This window comes from Cebus imitator, unplaced genomic scaffold, assembly GCF_001604975.1.
Source record: "Cebus imitator isolate Cc_AM_T3 unplaced genomic scaffold, Cebus_imitator-1.0 Scaffold442, whole genome shotgun sequence".
In the NCBI taxonomy this organism is placed as follows: domain Eukaryota; kingdom Metazoa; phylum Chordata; class Mammalia; order Primates; family Cebidae; genus Cebus; species Cebus imitator.
Genome location: NW_016107757.1, coordinates 482,083 through 499,867, shown reverse-complemented (window position 1 = coordinate 499,867; position 17,785 = coordinate 482,083). Strand labels below are relative to the sequence as shown.

Sequence of the window (17,785 nt, the reverse complement as noted above, 5' to 3'; positions counted from 1 at the left end):
CAGATCTATCGTTGTCCTTATGGCAATCGTGATGACAGCTTAACAGCCAGGTAGTAGCCGCTCATTTTACTCTTGGAAGCTCCAGGGTACAACAAAAGCGGTGGTGCATGTTGAAGCCCTGAGCCTCCTGGGACATCTGCAGTCAAGAGTCCTGCCTGTTAGCTCTTCAGATAGTGAGCAGTACTCCCTGAGGCCAGCTGAGGGACCATTGTGCTCTTGGGCCCTTCTGTGCCTCAGTTTTTCTCTCTGAATGATGGGAATAATTATCTTGTTCTCCATTACTCTACCTTGAAACATTGCAACTACTAGGAAAAAATGAGCAACGAATGTCAAAGCTGGTTGAGGTGGTGCTGGAGGACTGTGCTCGAAGCAGAGCTATGCATAATAAATATAACAATAGCTAATATTCACTAAGGGCTTCTTCCATGTAAGACATTGTCCCTAAGCACACTATGTATATTCATTCAATTCTTAGAAGAACTCTATAAGATAGTCCTAGTTTTCCTCAGAGGAGGAATCTGAGGTACAGAAATGTTAAGCAAAAAGCCACACAACTACTAAGTGTCAGACCCTGGATTGGGTTGGTACCCTATAGTCAGATGCCACTGGCCACTCTTAATTATGTTGCTGTATGGTCCTCCTATAGCCATCTCTTTAATTTTGTGCCTAGTGCAATGTTTTCCAGGTAAAAGGTGCCCAATATATATTTGGTGGATTGAAGTAAATCTAATACAACTTGAGCATGATTGATAAAATCTCTCCTTTCTTCCCCTCCTTCCAGCTCCACCATCAGTTCCTCTATTAAGATACTTAACCTTTTAATGGTGTTTCTTCAACTGGGAGCTACAGATCCTTAGAGATCTTCAATTTAATTAAAAAATTTTTTATAATAAAAGATAAATCTAAACACATTCTGGATCACTGGGATAACCATCTCATACCAAGTACTGCCTCTTGATTGCAGCACCTGTTTGTACTAGTCTTTGGCAGCAAGTTACCACTTCACTTGCTATGCTAATAAGAAAGAAACAGCATGAAGTTAATACCTAAATAATGTATTAGAGTCAATAAAAAGCCATTGCAATGACATTGCACAGATGACACATTGCAATGACATATGGTGTGTGCAAAGGAGATGTGGTAGATGCAACGAAGGAAAGAAGTGAGATAATTAAGTCTGCATAGGGCACCTCATGCATCATGAGAGTGGTAGAGCCACAGAGAAGTCAAAGGTACCCACTCCTCAGCTGTCAGTACATACGACGCTGGTAGTGGTCCAGGAAATGTTAATAATTTCAATTTTATTATTCTGGAAGAAAATTTGTATAAATCTGTTTTGGTTTTATTTGCAAGTTGTTCAAAAGCTGTAACAGTTTATGTATGGTTTTGTTTTTGTGTGTTTGTGTGTGTGTGTGTTTTGAGACAGGGTCCTCCTCTGTCACTCAGGTTGGAGTGCAGTGGTGATCACAGCTCACTGCAACCTCCACCTCCTGAGCTTAAGCTATCCTCCCACCTCAGCCTCCCAAATAGCTGAGACCACAGGCGTTTGCCACCACAACTGGCTAGTATTTTTGTATTTTTTATAGAGATGGGTTTTTACCATGTTGTCCAGGTCTCAAACTCCTGAGCTCAAGCAGTCTGCCCATTTTGGCCTTCCAAAGTGCTAAGATTACAGGTGTGTGAGCCACTGAGCCTGGCCGAGATTCTCTCTCTCTCTCTCTCTCTCTCTCTGTCTGTCTCTGCCTCTGTCTCTCTCTCTCTCTGTGTGTGTGTGTGTGTGTGTGTGTGAATGCAACATTTTAAAAGAAAACAGTGTAAGCCAAGACTGAAAAGGTCTAAGAAAAATTTGCCCTTAAAATGGTAGAAAATATCAGTTTCCCTTATATTTAAGAAACGCCAGGCCAGGAGCAGTGGTTCACGCCTGTAATCCTTGCTCACAAGGGAGGATGCTTGAGCCCAGGAGGTCTAGCCTGCAGCGAGCTATGATTCTGCTACTGCACTCCAGAATGAGCTACAGAGGGAGAACCTGTCTCCACAAGAAAAGAACAGACCGCACAATAATGTGTTCAGTGCTTTCTCGTTTAAAAGTAATTGCAAACACCAACGCATTAAACATGTCATTAACACTTCGGTGCGAAATAGTACTTTAAACCCCTCTTTCTGACAGCAGGCTTTGATAGGAGAAAGGAAAGCTAAGTAGCTTGACAGAAAGTGTGGCCTCAGTGCAAAATCTTGTCCTACCATTCAGTAGGTGTGTGACTTTGGGCAAGTCGTTAAACCTCTCCGAACCTCCTGTTCCTTATAAAATTACTGTAATAACTGCACCTTCTCCACCACATGGCCTATATGTAAAGCTAGTTGACAGAAAACGCTCAATACATGGTAATCTATATTAAATACGAATGTATTTGGGAGACAATAGGAAGGCTCTAACACTAGGACCTTAAATGGCAAGGTCTCCAGCCTGGTTAGGAAAGGAATCCCCGCACATGCCGAGTCCGGGCCCCCAAGCACCACGGACCACTGGAGTGACTCAGGGAAGCAGGCCCACTGGGCGAGCAGGTGGCTCCACCAGCTGGTGCCCCGATGAAGAACCGAGGCCAGTGGGCTCGCCAGCCAACCTGCCGCTCAGAAGTCGTCAAGCCTCTGCGGTGTTTTGGGCCCCACGCAGCGCGCTGGGTGCTGTAAGGAAATGCAAAGCATTGGTAGCCCTGCCACGGGAATGCAGGTTTCTGTTCTTTGGGGACACCAGAGAAACTAGGAGTTCGGTCACATCTTAAGGCGCTCAAAGTATACGTGGGAGTGGGGAGCGCACAGGTTCTGAGCCAATGCTTCAAATTTGCCCAGGACGCCCTATGCACCAGGTGTGGCCCGCATCCCTAGTTCTAGGCTGTTGGGAAATGGGTCGCCTTTTGGGGGAACCTGGTCTTTTTGCGAGCTGGCAGCGTGCGAAGGCCGTAGGCTCGCTCAGGAGGCCGCGCCCCAGGCCGGGGGATGCGCTGTGTTCTTAGGGCGACGCCGCGCTCGTCCCAGGCAGGATAGTCCTCCTGAGCCTGCGCTGCCTGGCGCCGAGAGGCCGGGACTGGCGAGTGCTGCCGCGCCACCGGGGCCCACCTGCGCGGGGCCGCTCAGCCTCAGGCCCTCCGGGCTGCCCGCCGCTGCTCCGGCCGCAGGCGGGCGGCGACAGGAGGGGGCGCGGGCTGTGTGCGGTGGGGCGGCGGCCGCGCGGCTTCCCCGAGGCAGGAGGCGGGGCGGGCGGGCCTCGTGTGGCGCGGGGGGCGGACCCGCCAGCTGCCTGCGCCGTTCGCGGCTCGCTCGCACTCAGCGGTGCGGAGGGGCAGGCATGGGAGCCGCGCGCGCCCTCCCGGCGCCCACACCTGTTTGAGCGGCGCAGCGAGCCGCGGCCCGGGCGGGCTGCTTGGTGCGGGTGAGTGCGGGCACCGACTGGGGCGTTCGCCTGGGCGCGGGAGAGGCGAGGAACCGGGAGGAGCGGGACAAAGGGCCGGGCGTGCGCGCGGTGGAGTAACTGCGGGCTGCTAGAGGCACCGGAGACATGGCCCGGGCCGCCTTCGGGGTTCCAGGGCCCGGACTGGGGGCCTGAAGGAGCTCTGGGGAGACCCGGGGAATGCAGGGCATTTGGATTCATGCAGTGTCACCCATGAAACGGATGCGGAAAGAAGGTTTTAAGACTGCTGTCTTGGGTGCAGGATGTTTGTTGGGAAGCGGAGAGAGAGAGCCGGCTCTGGGCAAGTTGTCCTCCGGCAGGGGCGATGGCTACACCCCCGCGCACCCCACACACGCCACCACCACCACTACTTTTCCTTGAGTTTTGCATATACCCGATTCCATCAAGTTCTGAACATTAATTTTTAACCCTGGGCACGTGATTTTGAACACACTTAAGCAGGCAAGAAAAGTGCAGCAAATACAGGCTGGGAAATAGAATCTTTTCTCTGTAGTCTTAGTGGATGCCCGTGTGCGTTCCGGGGGTGCTAATTCTAGACACCACAGTCTGAAGAATAGTTGTTGGAAGCAAATAGTTCTGCCTGTAGGCATTCACGAGTTAACTTTTGAATAAAAGTTTTAAAGTTTTGAAAGGAGCGGGAGAAGACTTGTTCAAATGAAGGCACACCATCACCCCCCCTCCAGAATACAAATTAGGTTTGCTTTCCATCACGTCAGGAAAAAGCAGCTGATAAAATTTATGTTTGTTTTACTGCGCACTGAGCGACACCAGTAAGAATTCAGAAACGGCCGTGGCTGGCGCAAACTCCCGGTGGTTCAGTGTGGGCATTGGAATAGGGCTTGCTTCTCCCAGCTTCTGAAACTAAACTTGAGGGCTACCTGTGCCCTCCTCAGGAACAGGTAGGCCAATTCCAGAATCCTCTTCATATGGCCATGTGAGAAAGAATTGAATTTATAGATGAAGTCAGCTGTGACCTGAAGCCCTGTGTCAAAGTAGTATCGGGATATTTATTACACATTGTTTCAAGATCCTACTTGGGCATGAGAGCATTTGCAACAGGTTTAGAACCGTGTCTTCCATGAAGTCTGTCAGGAGTGGAATGGAGGTGAAGTGGGGAGAAGGTACTTAGAAAATGCCCCCAGAAGCCACTGTGTTTATTTGTGAAAGTGTTTGTAATCATATGCACCCCATCTGCATATGAAAAGGCTGTTTCACTTGCAGTTTTCCTAGTTAAATAAAGTCAAGAGGTAACTTGTGCTTTCCTGTGCTTGAACTGGGATGTAAGCCTTTTTCCAAGGGACCTAATATGGATCTCATTTTTGTAACACTGATGACTTATTCAGGTGGATGGTGAATATGGATGCATTTTCTGGTTGTAGCATAAGTGTCCACTAATGTGATGTGTCAGAACATTTTTGTCCCCAGTCTGCAGCGGTTAATAGTCTCAGGTTCTCCCACGTATCTCTTCTCTTAGATCCCTTAGGATTTCATCCACCAGGCATTATTCATGCATGACTCCCACAGGCTCCAGGGAATTTGTTTCTCATGTTCTCAACATCAACAGTTTTATGCACTCTGTTCTTGTTCTGCTGCCAGGTTTGTCCCAGGCTCAACTCAGTTTACCTAAAATCTGATAGAGAAGAAGCTAAAATTCATTTGACCACAAGATTGTGTTTAGGGTTGCTGGACTTGTAAGTGCCCTGCAGTTTCCTGTACAAGACTATAATTCTTAAACTATTATGTGATTAGGTCTGTTTTGCCTTAACAGGTTCTGTGACTCAGGAAAATGAGAACAAGCCTGACTGCAGAGTATTCACAGAGCTTAGTTCATTTTTAGGCATTTGCTTTAGGATTTAACATGGTTTCAAAGTTCCGTAGCCCTGACCACTGATTCCATGGAAGACCCTCCTTGGTCATCTTTCCAAATGGTGTCCAAAACCTGTATCTTTGCAAACTTTCCTGCTGTTTCTGTCATTACTGTTTATAGTGGCTGCAGGAATTCACAATGTGTACAATAGAGAATATGTGACGTAAGGATGAGGTTTTCCCTCCCAGCACTTGTTTGCTGAAGGAGTTAAATCATTCTCTCAATCAGTGGCCCTGGTGAGGAGAACTGTGTTGTTGCAGTTTTGAAGACTACGGTGCTGAGAAAGAGATAGTAGTCACTGTACCCAGTCTCCAAAGAGATTGTTGTTTGCATATCTGTTAATGTGCAAAGTCCTGCCACAGAGGGCCTATGCGGTGGCAGCATCCTCAAAAAGTGTAAATGTTTTCAGACAGTGGCTCATATTGAGTGATGGAGGGTGGAATGTGTAACCCATTTATGAATCAGATACCCAAAGCCAAAAAGGGAATACAGTTTATGTATTACTAAGCATGGTGAAAAAATATTTTCTTACCTTTATTTTCCATTCTTCCCTGCCAGTTAGGGGAAATGATACATGGAAATAGCTGGAAACCTTAACAGATAATTTATGTATATGAGGAATCTTTATGCAGCAAAAGCTGATTCCTAAACATTGTAGACCTAAATTGTCTTCATCCAGACTTAGGTAAAATGAAGATAAGATTTGAAAATCTTCATTCCTTTTTTAAGGGGCGAGTCTTCCAGGCAGCTCCGCAAGGATAAGGTGATTCATTTATGAAAGTGAGAGAGAATTTAAAATTATGTAACTCATGAGTTACTTTTCCAGCTGTGAGATGATTAATGTTTTCGTTTCATCTGTGTATACCTTAGACAAGTGTTTATGTTTAAATAAACAAGTATAGCGCAGGCTTACCCAGGGTTTATAAAAATGGAAACAATAATTATTTGTTTCCTGAGAAATTACTCCATTATCATGTGAGTTGAGAAGTTAATGTGAAGCCACCAACCTAATTTGAAAGCATCACAGTGGTGCATCATTGGTTGTGTCATTAATGAGGATGAGTCGGGACAGGCTGTGAATGCCTCAGGAAAGACCATTAATGGACAGAAGGGTTGTTTCCCCTCAGGCTTTTCTTTGGGGCCTGTCCTAAGAGCATGCACACCAGCAATCCCTCCACTCAGTTCTCGAAAGCTGCCCTCTGCTGGAGTCACAATTTGTACAACAGAGAATGTATGACCTAAGGATTAGGTTTTCCCTCCCAGCACTTATTTGCTATAGAAGTTAAATCATTCTCTCAAACATGGTCCTCTTGCAGACTGATCAGGGAACTCTTGTCTGCCAGATAGGTGAGAGATTAGTGTGATACATTTTCCTTTTTCTTTCCCCCTCCTCTTCCTCCATCCTCCGTAATTCCATGAATCAATGCTTGTGAGAAATGACAGCACAGACACTGTGGTCAGCGTCATCCCTGACTTGGACTTCTGTGATACTGGAAAATTATAAAATTAGGGAATCCTGGACTTGTAAAGATCAGAGCTGAAAAGACCAGGTGAAGTGATCATCTGGTTGAGGTTGCTATTCAGAAGAGTTTCTTAACCACCCTAAATAAACATTTGGTAAAGGAGTAAACAATTTAAGAAGCTTGTAGCTTTAATATAGACATCAGTTTAAACCTATTTAAGGGCTTGAGAACCTACAGCTGTATCTTCTAATTTCTGATTAAATATTTTAAAAAATACCTAAGCCTAATCAGTTTGAAATAATTTGATGGGCATTAGTTCCTAAAAGTCTGCATTTGTTTCTAAATCTGAATTAAAGAGTTTTTTAATGCAATTTTATAACTTTTAGGGTTACGTAGAAGCTTTAAGCAAGATATATTATGCTGTCAGAACAAAGTCTTATCACACAAGTTAGTAAATAGGGTTTAATAATATAGAGAACTTGGAAGCAGAGGTGCAAACTAATAGAAATTAGGACTTTTTAAGTCTCTGTAAAGTTTATTCTTCAAAGTTAAAGCTTCACCCTGTCCTGTTGGGTTAGCAGTTTGTTTTATTTTGTCTTTTTTTCTTATAGATGGCTCGATTCTCCTTCACTCCTGGCTAAATGAACAGAATTTAAGTTGTAAGAACTCTGAATTAGTAATATTCTATCATACAGTAGACTCTTTAGCATTCTCTAACAGGATTCTGTGATTCATAACTGATCTCAAAGGTCCTTAAGGCATAATCATGCATCATTTTGTCAAAGAATACATTTGGTCCTATATATTAAGAGGTGGGAGTTAGACTGTGGCTGATGAAAGAAGATATTGTAACTGCCATGTTCTTCATGCACATTGAAAATATTCTCTGCAGCTGATAATAATATATAGTATAATACTACTTCATCTCCTCCTCTCTCTCCCCCCAGAATCATATTTTAAAAACGAACACTTGGCAGCTTGGACCTCTGCATTCTGTGTTTTCTTTCTTAAGATAAGCTGAAGTAAAACTTGGCTTACCATGTCTGCTGCTCAATGTAAGCCACATTAACATTCTCCACATTACTCAAAGGGAGGAGAGGATGGTACTCCAGGGCCCAAGATACAGCCATGTGGGAGATACATGACTCCTCCTAGTCTATGTCACATTTGGCAGGGATTCTGGTGTAGGTGGGGCATTTAGTCACCTAGACAGTAACTTACATAGAGAAAAGGCTGCTTGAGTCCTAAATAAGCCCAAGGGCTGAGTCCTTAGCCAGTAGGTGGGAATAATCATGCAGAACCATGCCCCACAGGTCTCCTAATGGGTTGTCATCACCACACCTGCCCTACTGCCAAGTTCTCCATTGGAGAGTAGGACTCTGCTAGCACTGGCATCCCCCTCCTAGTCCAGTTAGCACCTTAAGTCTTGGCAATACTCCCAACAAGCACATGCAAACACGTGCGTGCACATAGGCAAGCACCCCATGATTTCAAGAATTTGAAGAAATAAATGTATTTCCTTCCTACAAAAGGGAGCTGGGACCCTTCCTATTTGGAAAGATGGAGGCAAGTAGAGTTTCAAGGCATCAGGGAGTCCCAAGGAACCGGCTTTTCCAGGACCTTATTTCTTTCTTTTCTTATCCCTATTCTCCCTGACAGAAGTGGAACCCAAGAGGAAGAGTCAAGCAAAAAGATCCCAGAGGTGGGTGGAACACACATATATTTTAGAAATGCAGAGTGTGGATATTGGGAATGAGGATGGGCATGCTCAGCTACACTACATCAGATCATTGGGGTTTTCCAGTTTTATGCAAAAGAGGGCAGAAGGCTCCCGAAGTTGCCAGTAGATATGTACTCTCAAAGAGGAAAAGGATGAGAATAACCAAACAGTTTCTTCCTGACTCCTGCTGTGTTCCAAGCGCCTCTTGAGACCTATCCCTTCCTTGTCCTTGTTTTTGGATGCTTGGTTGTGAATGAGTTACCCTACCTGCTGAGTCAGCTTCTATTGAATCAAAAAAGTCAGAGCCACTGAGAGCCAACTGATGCTTAAACATTTATGAAAGTACTTTCAGTCTTCTTCATTGTTTTTCTTGTGGGTTGATTGATCTGGACATTTGAACATACCTTGGAGTATAAAATCCAAACTCCTTCATTTATACACATAGCTCTTCAGAATCCAGCTCTTGCCTGTTGCCTCCACCACTTCCTGTGCTCCACCCTCGCTGAGTTAAGTGTGATTCCCAAAATGACTCACATGGTTGCATATTGCTGTGCCCTTGCACAGACTTTTGTTTCCCTTCCCTAGGTATCCCCTTCTGTCTTATATTATCAGACTTCTTTTCGACTTCAGCACCCATCTGAAGCATCAGGTGATGCCTGGAAAGTTTCTAGGGCAATTTGTTCATTTAGAGGGTACATTTAAATTACACAGCTTACTGAATGACCAAAGCATCAAAGCGGGACAGCTCCACAGTGTCACCCTTACTGGGAGTCCTATTGCTTCTAAACGATGGGTGCATTTGAAAAGAATGGGTGCATTTGCCAAATAATACATTTGGTCCTTTATATTGAGTGGTTGGAGTGAGGCTGTGGCATGTAATTTCTCAAGCATCACTTCCCCTGCAAGGCCTCTCCTGTTCTTACTCCCCACAACTGGCCTCAAGCCCTTTCTCTGAGCTACCACATCATCCATGTCATTAGCAGTCAGCAGGCACCATTCATTCACTTTTCCATTAATACAAGCATCCATTTAACAAATGTGTGTTGAGTGCTAAAATAGGCCCCAGTTTAAGGCATTTAGCTGGGAATGCAAATACAAACAATTGAAAAAGTAACCAATGGTAACAATCATGTTATACTGATGCAATATTAAAGCTTTAGATATTGACAAAGATCCTGGTAGTGTACAACATAATCCAAGGAAGGAGAAATATTTTATTAGAGGCCTAGCCACTCTCGAACTCAATATATAATAGTAAAGGTTGTAAATTCAAAGCAAAAAAAACAAAAAAAGTCTCATACCTTTCTCAAATGCACCATCATTTAAAAACCATAGGAGTGGTGGTAATTGTGACGCCTTGGAGCTGTCTTTCTTTGATGTCTCAGTCACTCAGTAAGCCATGTAATTTAAATTGATCCTCTGAATGAGCAAGTTGCCCTGAAAATTTTCCAAGTACATGTTACAATGATAATGAGAGAGAAGAAGGAAGGAAAGGCAGGGGCATCAGGAGGATAGAAGAGGAGGTTTCGAATCAAGCACAAAGAGGGCTCAAAATTACATGGATATTGGGGCTGGTCAATCGATTAGCCAGGGGACTAATGACTGTGTGTATGCTGCTCTGCAGTCTGCCATCGTTTGGGGCATCTTAAACACAGAAGGGAAGGAACACCCAATTTCACTTCAGGCACCCAGCCACAGGAACGTTCCCAAGGTCAAGCCCTTGCATTGTAAGTGAGACGTTATCTAAGGATTCCTCTCCACACCCTGATTCCTGAGGAGGGTTCACAGACTTAGAAACAATGACAGGCCTGCTGCTGGGCTTTGCTGTCTGCAGCAAATGAACGTTCAGCCCTTGTCCTCCTGACCTGCTTGTCTTTGTTTCTGCAGAACAGTGCTCAGCATGGCGGGGATTCCAGGGCTCCTCTTCCTTCTCTTCCTCCTTCTGCTCTGTGCTGTTGGGCAAGTGAGCCCTTACAGTGCCCCCTGGAAACCCACTTGGCCTGTGTACCGCCTCCCTGTCGTCTTGCCCCAGTCTACCCTCAATTTAGCCAAGCCAGACTTTGGAGCAGAAGCCAAATTGGAAGTATCCTCTTCATGTGGACCCCAATGTCATAAGGGAACTCCACTTCCCACTTATGAAGAAGCCAAGCAGTATCTGTCTTACGAAACGCTCTATGCCAATGGCAGCCGCACAGAGACGCAGGTGGGCATCTACATCCTTAGCAGTAGTGGAGGTGGGGCCCAACACCGAGACTCAGGGTCTTCAGGAAAGTCTCGGAGGAAGCGGCAGATTTACGGCTATGACAGCAGGTTCAGCATTTTTGGGAAGGACTTCCTGCTGAACTACCCTTTCTCAACCTCAGTGAAGTTATCCACGGGCTGCACTGGCACCCTTGTGGCGGAGAAGCATGTCCTCACAGCTGCCCACTGCATACATGATGGAAAAACCTATGTGAAAGGAACCCAGAAGCTTCGAGTGGGCTTCCTGAAGCCCAAGTTTAAAGACGGTGGTCGAGGGGCCAACGACTCCACTTCAGCCGTGCCTGAGAAGATGAAATTTCAGTGGATCCGGGTGAAACGCACCCATGTGCCCAAGGGCTGGATCAAGGGCAATGCCAATGACATTGGCATGGATTATGACTATGCCCTCCTGGAACTCAAAAAGCCCCACAAGAGAAAATTTATGAAGATTGGGGTGAGCCCTCCAGCTAAGCAGCTACCAGGGGGCAGAATCCACTTCTCTGGTTATGACAATGACCGACCAGGCAATTTGGTGTATCGCTTCTGCGATGTCAAAGACGAGACCTATGACCTGCTCTACCAGCAATGTGATGCCCAGCCAGGGGCCAGCGGGTCAGGGGTCTATGTGAGGATGTGGAAGAGACAGCAGCAGAAATGGGAGCGAAAAATTATCGGCATCTTTTCAGGGCACCAGTGGGTGGACATGAATGGCTCCCCACAGGATTTCAATGTAGCTGTCAGAATCACCCCTCTCAAATATGCCCAGATTTGCTATTGGATTAAAGGAAACTACTTGGATTGCAGGGAGGGGTGACACAGCATTCCTTCCTGGAAGCACTTAAGGGTCTTCATGTACCTATTTTAGGAGACGCTAAATTGTTTTTTGTGATTGGCGTGCACGTGTGTGTGTGTGTGTGGTGTGTGTGTGTGTGTGTGTAATGTGTCATATAATCCACCTAATTTCTTAAGATTGCAAGATGACTGACTTTATCATTTGAAAACCGGTTTGTGTATCATATCATATCATTTAAGCAGTTTGAAGACCTACTTTTGCATAGATTTAAAAAAATACTGATGTTTGGGGCAATGGAGAATATTTGACAATTAAGTTAATCCTTCACATTTTTGAAAACTTTGATTTTGATTTCATCTGAACTTGTTTCAAAGGTTTATATTAAATATTTGGCATACAAGAGATATGAATTCTTATATGTGTGTATGTGCGTTTTCTTCTGAGATTCGTCTTGGTGGCAGTGTTTTGTTTTTTTTCAGTGCCTGATCATTAATGCTTCCATATGGTAGCGTTTCCATTTAGAAACATTGACAACATTTCTTAGGCAGATAGAATATTTTGGATTTGGGGGCATTTGCACAGTAGTCTTTGAACAGTAAAACAATGTGTTGACTATATTGATACACATATTAAACTACACCTTATAGCAAACCAGTATCCCAAGCTACTTTTAGCTCTGAAAACAGTTTCTCTTCCAAAGGCTGTTGCTCTACTTTGTAGAAAGTCTTTGCATATGGCCCTCCCAACTTTAACGTCATACCAGAGTGATCAGGAGTGTTTATCCCAATCCTTCCATTTAACAGGATTTTACTCACATTTCTGGAACTAGCTATTTTTCAGAAGACAATAATCAGGGCTTAATTAGAACAGGCTCTGTTTCCTCCCAGCAAACAGTTGTGGTCACACTAAAAACAATCATAGCGTTTTACCCCCAGATTATAGCACATCTCATGTTTTATCATTTGGATGGAGTAATTTAAAATGAATTAAATTCCAGAGAACAATGGAAGCATTGCTCGGCAGATGTCACAACAGAATAACCACTTGTTTGGAGCCTGGCACGGTCCTCCAGCCTGATAAAAAAATTATTCTGCATAGTTTTCAGTGTGCTTTCTGGGAGCTATGTACTTCTTCAATTTGGAAACTTTTCTCTCTCAGAGTAAAAATAATTGGAAGTTACTTTAAGAAAAGCAGTGTGGCCTTTTTCCCACTAGCTTTAAAAGGGCCACTTTTTCTGGAATGTTCTAGGTTATAGATAAATAATTAGGTATAATAGTAAAAATGAAAATTGGGAGATTGCAAAATGGATCGGCATCATGCCTTCCAATAAAGGCCTTTACAAATGTTTTTATCAATATGATTATCAAATCACAGCATATAAAGAAAAGACTTGGACTTATTATATGTTTTTATTGTATGGCTCTCAGCCTAAGCGCTTCTTTCTAAATGTATCAGGGAGAAAAAAGCAAATAGACTACAAGGCACATGTTTTCTGTGCTTGCAGGCCAGGTAAAACTGCATTGTAGTAATTTGTGAGGATATTCAGACGGAGCACTCTTGCCTAGACATTCTCTGGGGGGCCTTTTTGCTTGTCTTTCTTGAGCTTTTTGAAAGGATAATTCTGATAAGGCACTCAAGAAATGTACAACCACAGTGCTTGCTTCAAATCATGTAAGAAATACAATGCACAGCAAGGAGATGCAGAGCCGCCAGGAAAATTCTGAGTTCCAGCACAATTTGCTTTGGAATCTAACAGGAATCTAGCCTGAGGAAGAAGAGAGGTCTCCATTTCTATGTCTGGTATTTGGGGGTTTTGTTTGTTTTTGCTTTAGCTTGGTGAAAAAAAGTTCACTAAACACCAAGACCAGAATGAATTTTTTTTTTTAGATAGATTCTACTTTTATGAAGCACCTTGATTCCTTGATTTTTTGCAAAGTTAGACAATGGTACAAAGTCAAAATGAAATCAAAGTAGATGTAGTTTACTAAAGAATAATACAGCCCATATGCTATATACAGCTTAACTCATAGAACCATAAAATCGTAAAATAATTCAACATGCCCATCCTTTTAGTGATAATAAAAGCATGATATTAAACTATCATAGTTGACAGAAAAAAATGGCTCATGGTATTATTAATATAATTAGTACTTTACATGTATTAATTACACACATTAGAAGCGTACTTGCCTAGTAAGGCTAGTAGAACCACGTTTCCCAAAGCGTGTTCCTTAAACACTCGTGCCTTATGATTTTCTACCAAAAGTAAAAAGGGTCATATCACCAAGTCAGAGGAAGATGCCTCTCCATTTTCCCTCTCTTTATCAGAGGTTTGCATGCCTCTCTGTACATTAAAAGCTCTGGGAAGATCTGTTGTGAAGAGACAAGTTGAGGTTATAAAATCTGCATTTAAATAAACATCTTTGATCACAAAACCCTTATTTTCTCATATAATACCTATAAGCAATCTGGTGTTCTAATAAATACATTCTGGGCATCTCTGTAACAGCATTTTGGTAGAGGTGATAATTAGAAAGAATGATGGGTCCCAGTGGGGTCAGGTGTCAGTGCCTTTAGGGTTTAACCAGACCCTGTAATCAGGATTTGGAAATCTTCGCAGTGTGAAGTAAACAATAAATTTGAAAATTATCTGTCCCTGTGAATCAGAAGTATGTGGAAGAATTGGGGACACATATTTTACATAGACTTTACTCCAAATTTTGAATTTTGGGAAGGAGATAGTGTTTTTAAAAGGTGGAAAATAACCTTAAAGAAAATAGCCTTAAAGAGGAACTACGAGCCGGTAAATGGCAGAGTTGTATGTGTATTCTTTCTTTTTACTGTTTTTGGACCAAAAAGGGATTGCAATACCAAGGTTATGCTCCCAATTCCCTGTTCTTTGTGTAGCTCAGTCTACCTGCTTGAAGGGAAGGGAAGCATGGAGTGATGCCTGGATCACGTATTCAAGGAATCGCTCTCTCTCTAACAAACCCTACAGGAGGTCTTTAACTCAGAGCTTGTTATGGATGACTCAGCCTGCCCTGGAATGACGGCTCTAGGCTACTGTCTGCTAACTGAAGGGTAAATGGCAGCCATCCAGTGTGTACAGAGGAATTCTGACAGTGATCCCCAACACTCACTGAGGGCTTCCTTCTTACTTTGCCTGGGTTCTGCTGCTGTTTGTGTCTGCACTTTTTCTTTGTTCTCGTCATGAACCAGTTCAAGTATGTCTTGAAGTTGCCTCTGCCCATTGATTTCTATGGATGTTTGTTAAGGCAGCCATTTCATTTATCATTCAGAATGGGATTCTTTTGAGAATGCTGTGAATAATGAGGCTGGGACAGCAGTTGTAAGCCAGGTACGTCTTGACCAACAAGCATGTTTGGTCACTTAGTTGTTAACCTTTCAAAGCACTGTATAGAGTGCAGGCTGGCAGCCATTCTTGCTAATCAAGAAACAGAGGTGGGGCTGCAGCTCCCTGCATTTCTCCTCTCTGGGCTTCCATTGTGAATCCTGTGATACTTTCTCTGCCTGGCTCAGCATTTTGAGGACATCCAATAGGGGAAGAGCATTTAAAAATCCTTTTGATGAGGTGGGGTCACAGTACGTATATGGTAGACAGGAGGCCATTTCTGGAAGATGAATGACACATCTGCTTTTAGTCTGGGGTTCCCCCGGAGGAGGAAAGAAACCAGCTTCCAGAACAAGAGTAAACAGAGCGTGCCTGGGCATGGTGGCTCACGCCTGTAATCCTACCACTTTGGGAGGCCGAGGTGGGTGGATCACTTAAGGTGAGGAATTCCAGACCAGCCCTGCTAACATGGTGAAACCCCTTCTCTACTAAAAATACCAAAATTAGCCGTGTGTGGTGGTACATTCCTGTAGTCCCAGCTGCTAGGGAAGTAAAGCAGAAGAATCGCTTGAATCCAGGAGTCAGAGGATGCAGTGAGCCAAAATTGCACAACTGCACTCCAGCATAGGCAACAGAGTGAGACTCTGTCTCAAAAAAAAAAAAAAAAAAAAAAGAGAGAAAAGAAAAAAAGAGTAAACAGGGCTGAGAGCTGAGATAGCAGCCTGGTATGGGAAGATAACGGCCTTGGAGTTGGGCAGACTGATTCCATAGTTGCCTACTTCCTTTTGGCAAATAAATCTCAATGCAGTATGGTTTAAAATTTAAACCCTCCTATATGATTTAAGGATCCTCCCTCTTCTGGATTTCAGCTTCTCAGTGGGTCAGTTGAAGCAGAGGAAGAGAGAAAGGAGACAAGCATCTTTATCTTTATCACTGCAATGATGTTCTCTCTTCAGTGGTCGCTGCTTTTCAGATAACACCAGCTCTTCTACCCTCCTTAGCTCTTACCTCTGGTGATATAACCCTCTGTCTCCTGCTTTTGGGGCACCTTTATCTAACAGATAGCTCTCTCAAGTAGACAGTCAGCAAGGTGCTTCAAGCCTACTCATCTTCTTTCTTATTTGCACAACCCACAAGAAACTCGTAGGCTTGCTACACCTGTGTGTTAGTAGCTCATTGAGAATCTGAAAGGGAATGTATTCAAACCTGAATAAACTGAAGTGCAAGGGACCTGGCAGGATCAAATTCATTCTGTTTAAGAGACAGATGGGTAAGAGTTCAAAAAGATATATAGTTCAAAAAGATAGCTAGAATCTATCTTTTTCATATAGAAATTAAGGATTCTGGCAAGATCTTTTTAACTCATCCTACTTGCCATGGGGATACAGTCAAAGGACTTTAGGTAGGAGCCCCGGTGGGGTCTAATCAGGACTGCCTTATCTGTGAAGGTACAGTAGGCACAGTGCCTAGGGCCCACAGCAGTTTTAGAGATCACACAGAAACATTTTAATTTATTTTAAAATCAGAAGAAGAAAGTGAATTTTTAAAACTAATAAAATGTGTTAATATAATGCTAATATATTTATTAACAGTCATAAAATATAATTTTTAATATTTTTTAATGGAGGAGGAGACCCATGAAGGCAACAGTGCCTTGGGCCTACGAAAGCCACAGTGCAGCCCTGAAACTAATTCATATTTTATAATATCTCTTTGGATGCTGAATGGAAAATGGATTTTAGGCAGTGGGAATGGGAAAACTAGTGGCCTCAAAGAAACCAAGAGAAAAAGATTGGAAGCCAAGTTGAGAGAGGAAGAGACTAGGGGTGGGACAAGATCAGATTGTTCTTTAGATTGTGTTGAGAAATGTCCCTCTGGCTGTGGTGGGAAAGACGGGGCAGAGGGCAGGAGACCAGGGAGGAGTCTGTCTAGTCCTCCAAGCCACAGCTGTTTTCATGACAAGCAAAACCCTGCCTTATATATCTCTGTGCACCCACCGTGCGAGCACAGGGCACAGTGCACCAGGTGTGCTTATCATGCTGTGAATGAGTGATTGATTAACTGAATCCTCCGGGGACACTTGGGACAGCTCTGCCCACAGGAAGAGCAAGAACCCAGGCATCAATGGGGTAGTGCACACGTGGGCTCAGGGTGGCCCACCCCTCCTGCCTGACCTAATGTTTTCTGAGAGGCAGAAAGTACAGGGTGACTCTTCAGTGTGATATTTGTCTATGTGTACATCAAGTGTGTAAAAATACCTAATGCTCTTTTAGTCTTGATTTATCACTGCCCTTGTCTTTGGGCTATTAAAAGGACTAAGGCCCTCTCTTCCATAAAGAGCAAGAACAGCTTTGAGAAGCGTCAAGTTCCAATCCAATGAAAAAAGACTGAAGTGTTTGCCTTAGAGAGAGTGAGAAGAGTCTCATGAAATGAAATAAACGGAATAAGGGGCTAGAAACCGATCAGCCGTCGTGGAAACAGCAGCAGATCTTGCCATCCAATGAGCTGTCTTCTCAGGACGGCCTTCCCTGGCCATCTTCTCTGAAGTTCAATGCTTCTCAACCCCTGGATTGACAGTTCTTATTGCCCTTCCCTGTTTTATTGTCTCCGCTTTGCACTTATCACTAACTCTGTGTCGTATTTATTTATTTGTCCTCTGCCACTAGAATGTAATTTCATGAGGGCAGGGGTTTTTGTCTGTTGTGTCCCCACAGTTAGAACAGTGCCTGGCACGTAGGTTCTCAGTAAATAATGCTATCCAAATGGATGGTTGGATGAATTATTCCAGATGGTTTATATAACCTAAAACATGATGACTTAGGATTACTTGAGCTTGAAGATTCCTTGGATCCCAAATGCATCCCAGAATAAAACTCTTGTGGT

General features: G+C 43.8%; 1 protein-coding gene across 3 annotated transcripts; it reads left to right on the top strand.

The window, feature by feature from the left end:
• Nucleotides 1–3,231: 3,231 nt before the first annotated feature.
• On the top strand, nucleotides 3,232–13,985 carry PRSS23 (serine protease 23). Of its 3 annotated transcripts, none has more exons than XM_017510615.2 (2): nucleotides 3,232–3,427; nucleotides 10,404–13,985. In XM_017510615.2, the coding sequence occupies exon 2, from the start codon at nucleotides 10,417–10,419 to the stop codon at nucleotides 11,569–11,571; it is 1,155 nt and encodes a 384-aa protein (XP_017366104.1). In that variant the 5' UTR covers nucleotides 3,232–3,427; nucleotides 10,404–10,416; the 3' UTR covers nucleotides 11,572–13,985. The 3 variants fall into 3 exon arrangements, with proteins under 3 accessions (XP_017366104.1, XP_017366105.1, XP_037588084.1); XM_017510616.2 differs by having other exon boundaries at nucleotides 3,296–3,427; nucleotides 10,409–13,985; XM_037732156.1 differs by lacking the exon at nucleotides 3,232–3,427 and adding an exon at nucleotides 8,481–8,498.
• Nucleotides 13,986–17,785: the final 3,800 nt, after the last annotated feature.

Excerpts from the sequence above, each read along its gene's own strand:
- PRSS23 (XM_017510615.2), top strand. The coding sequence starts at position 10,417 with ATGGCGGGGATTCCAGGGCTCCTCTTCCTTCTCTTCCTCCTTCTGCTC.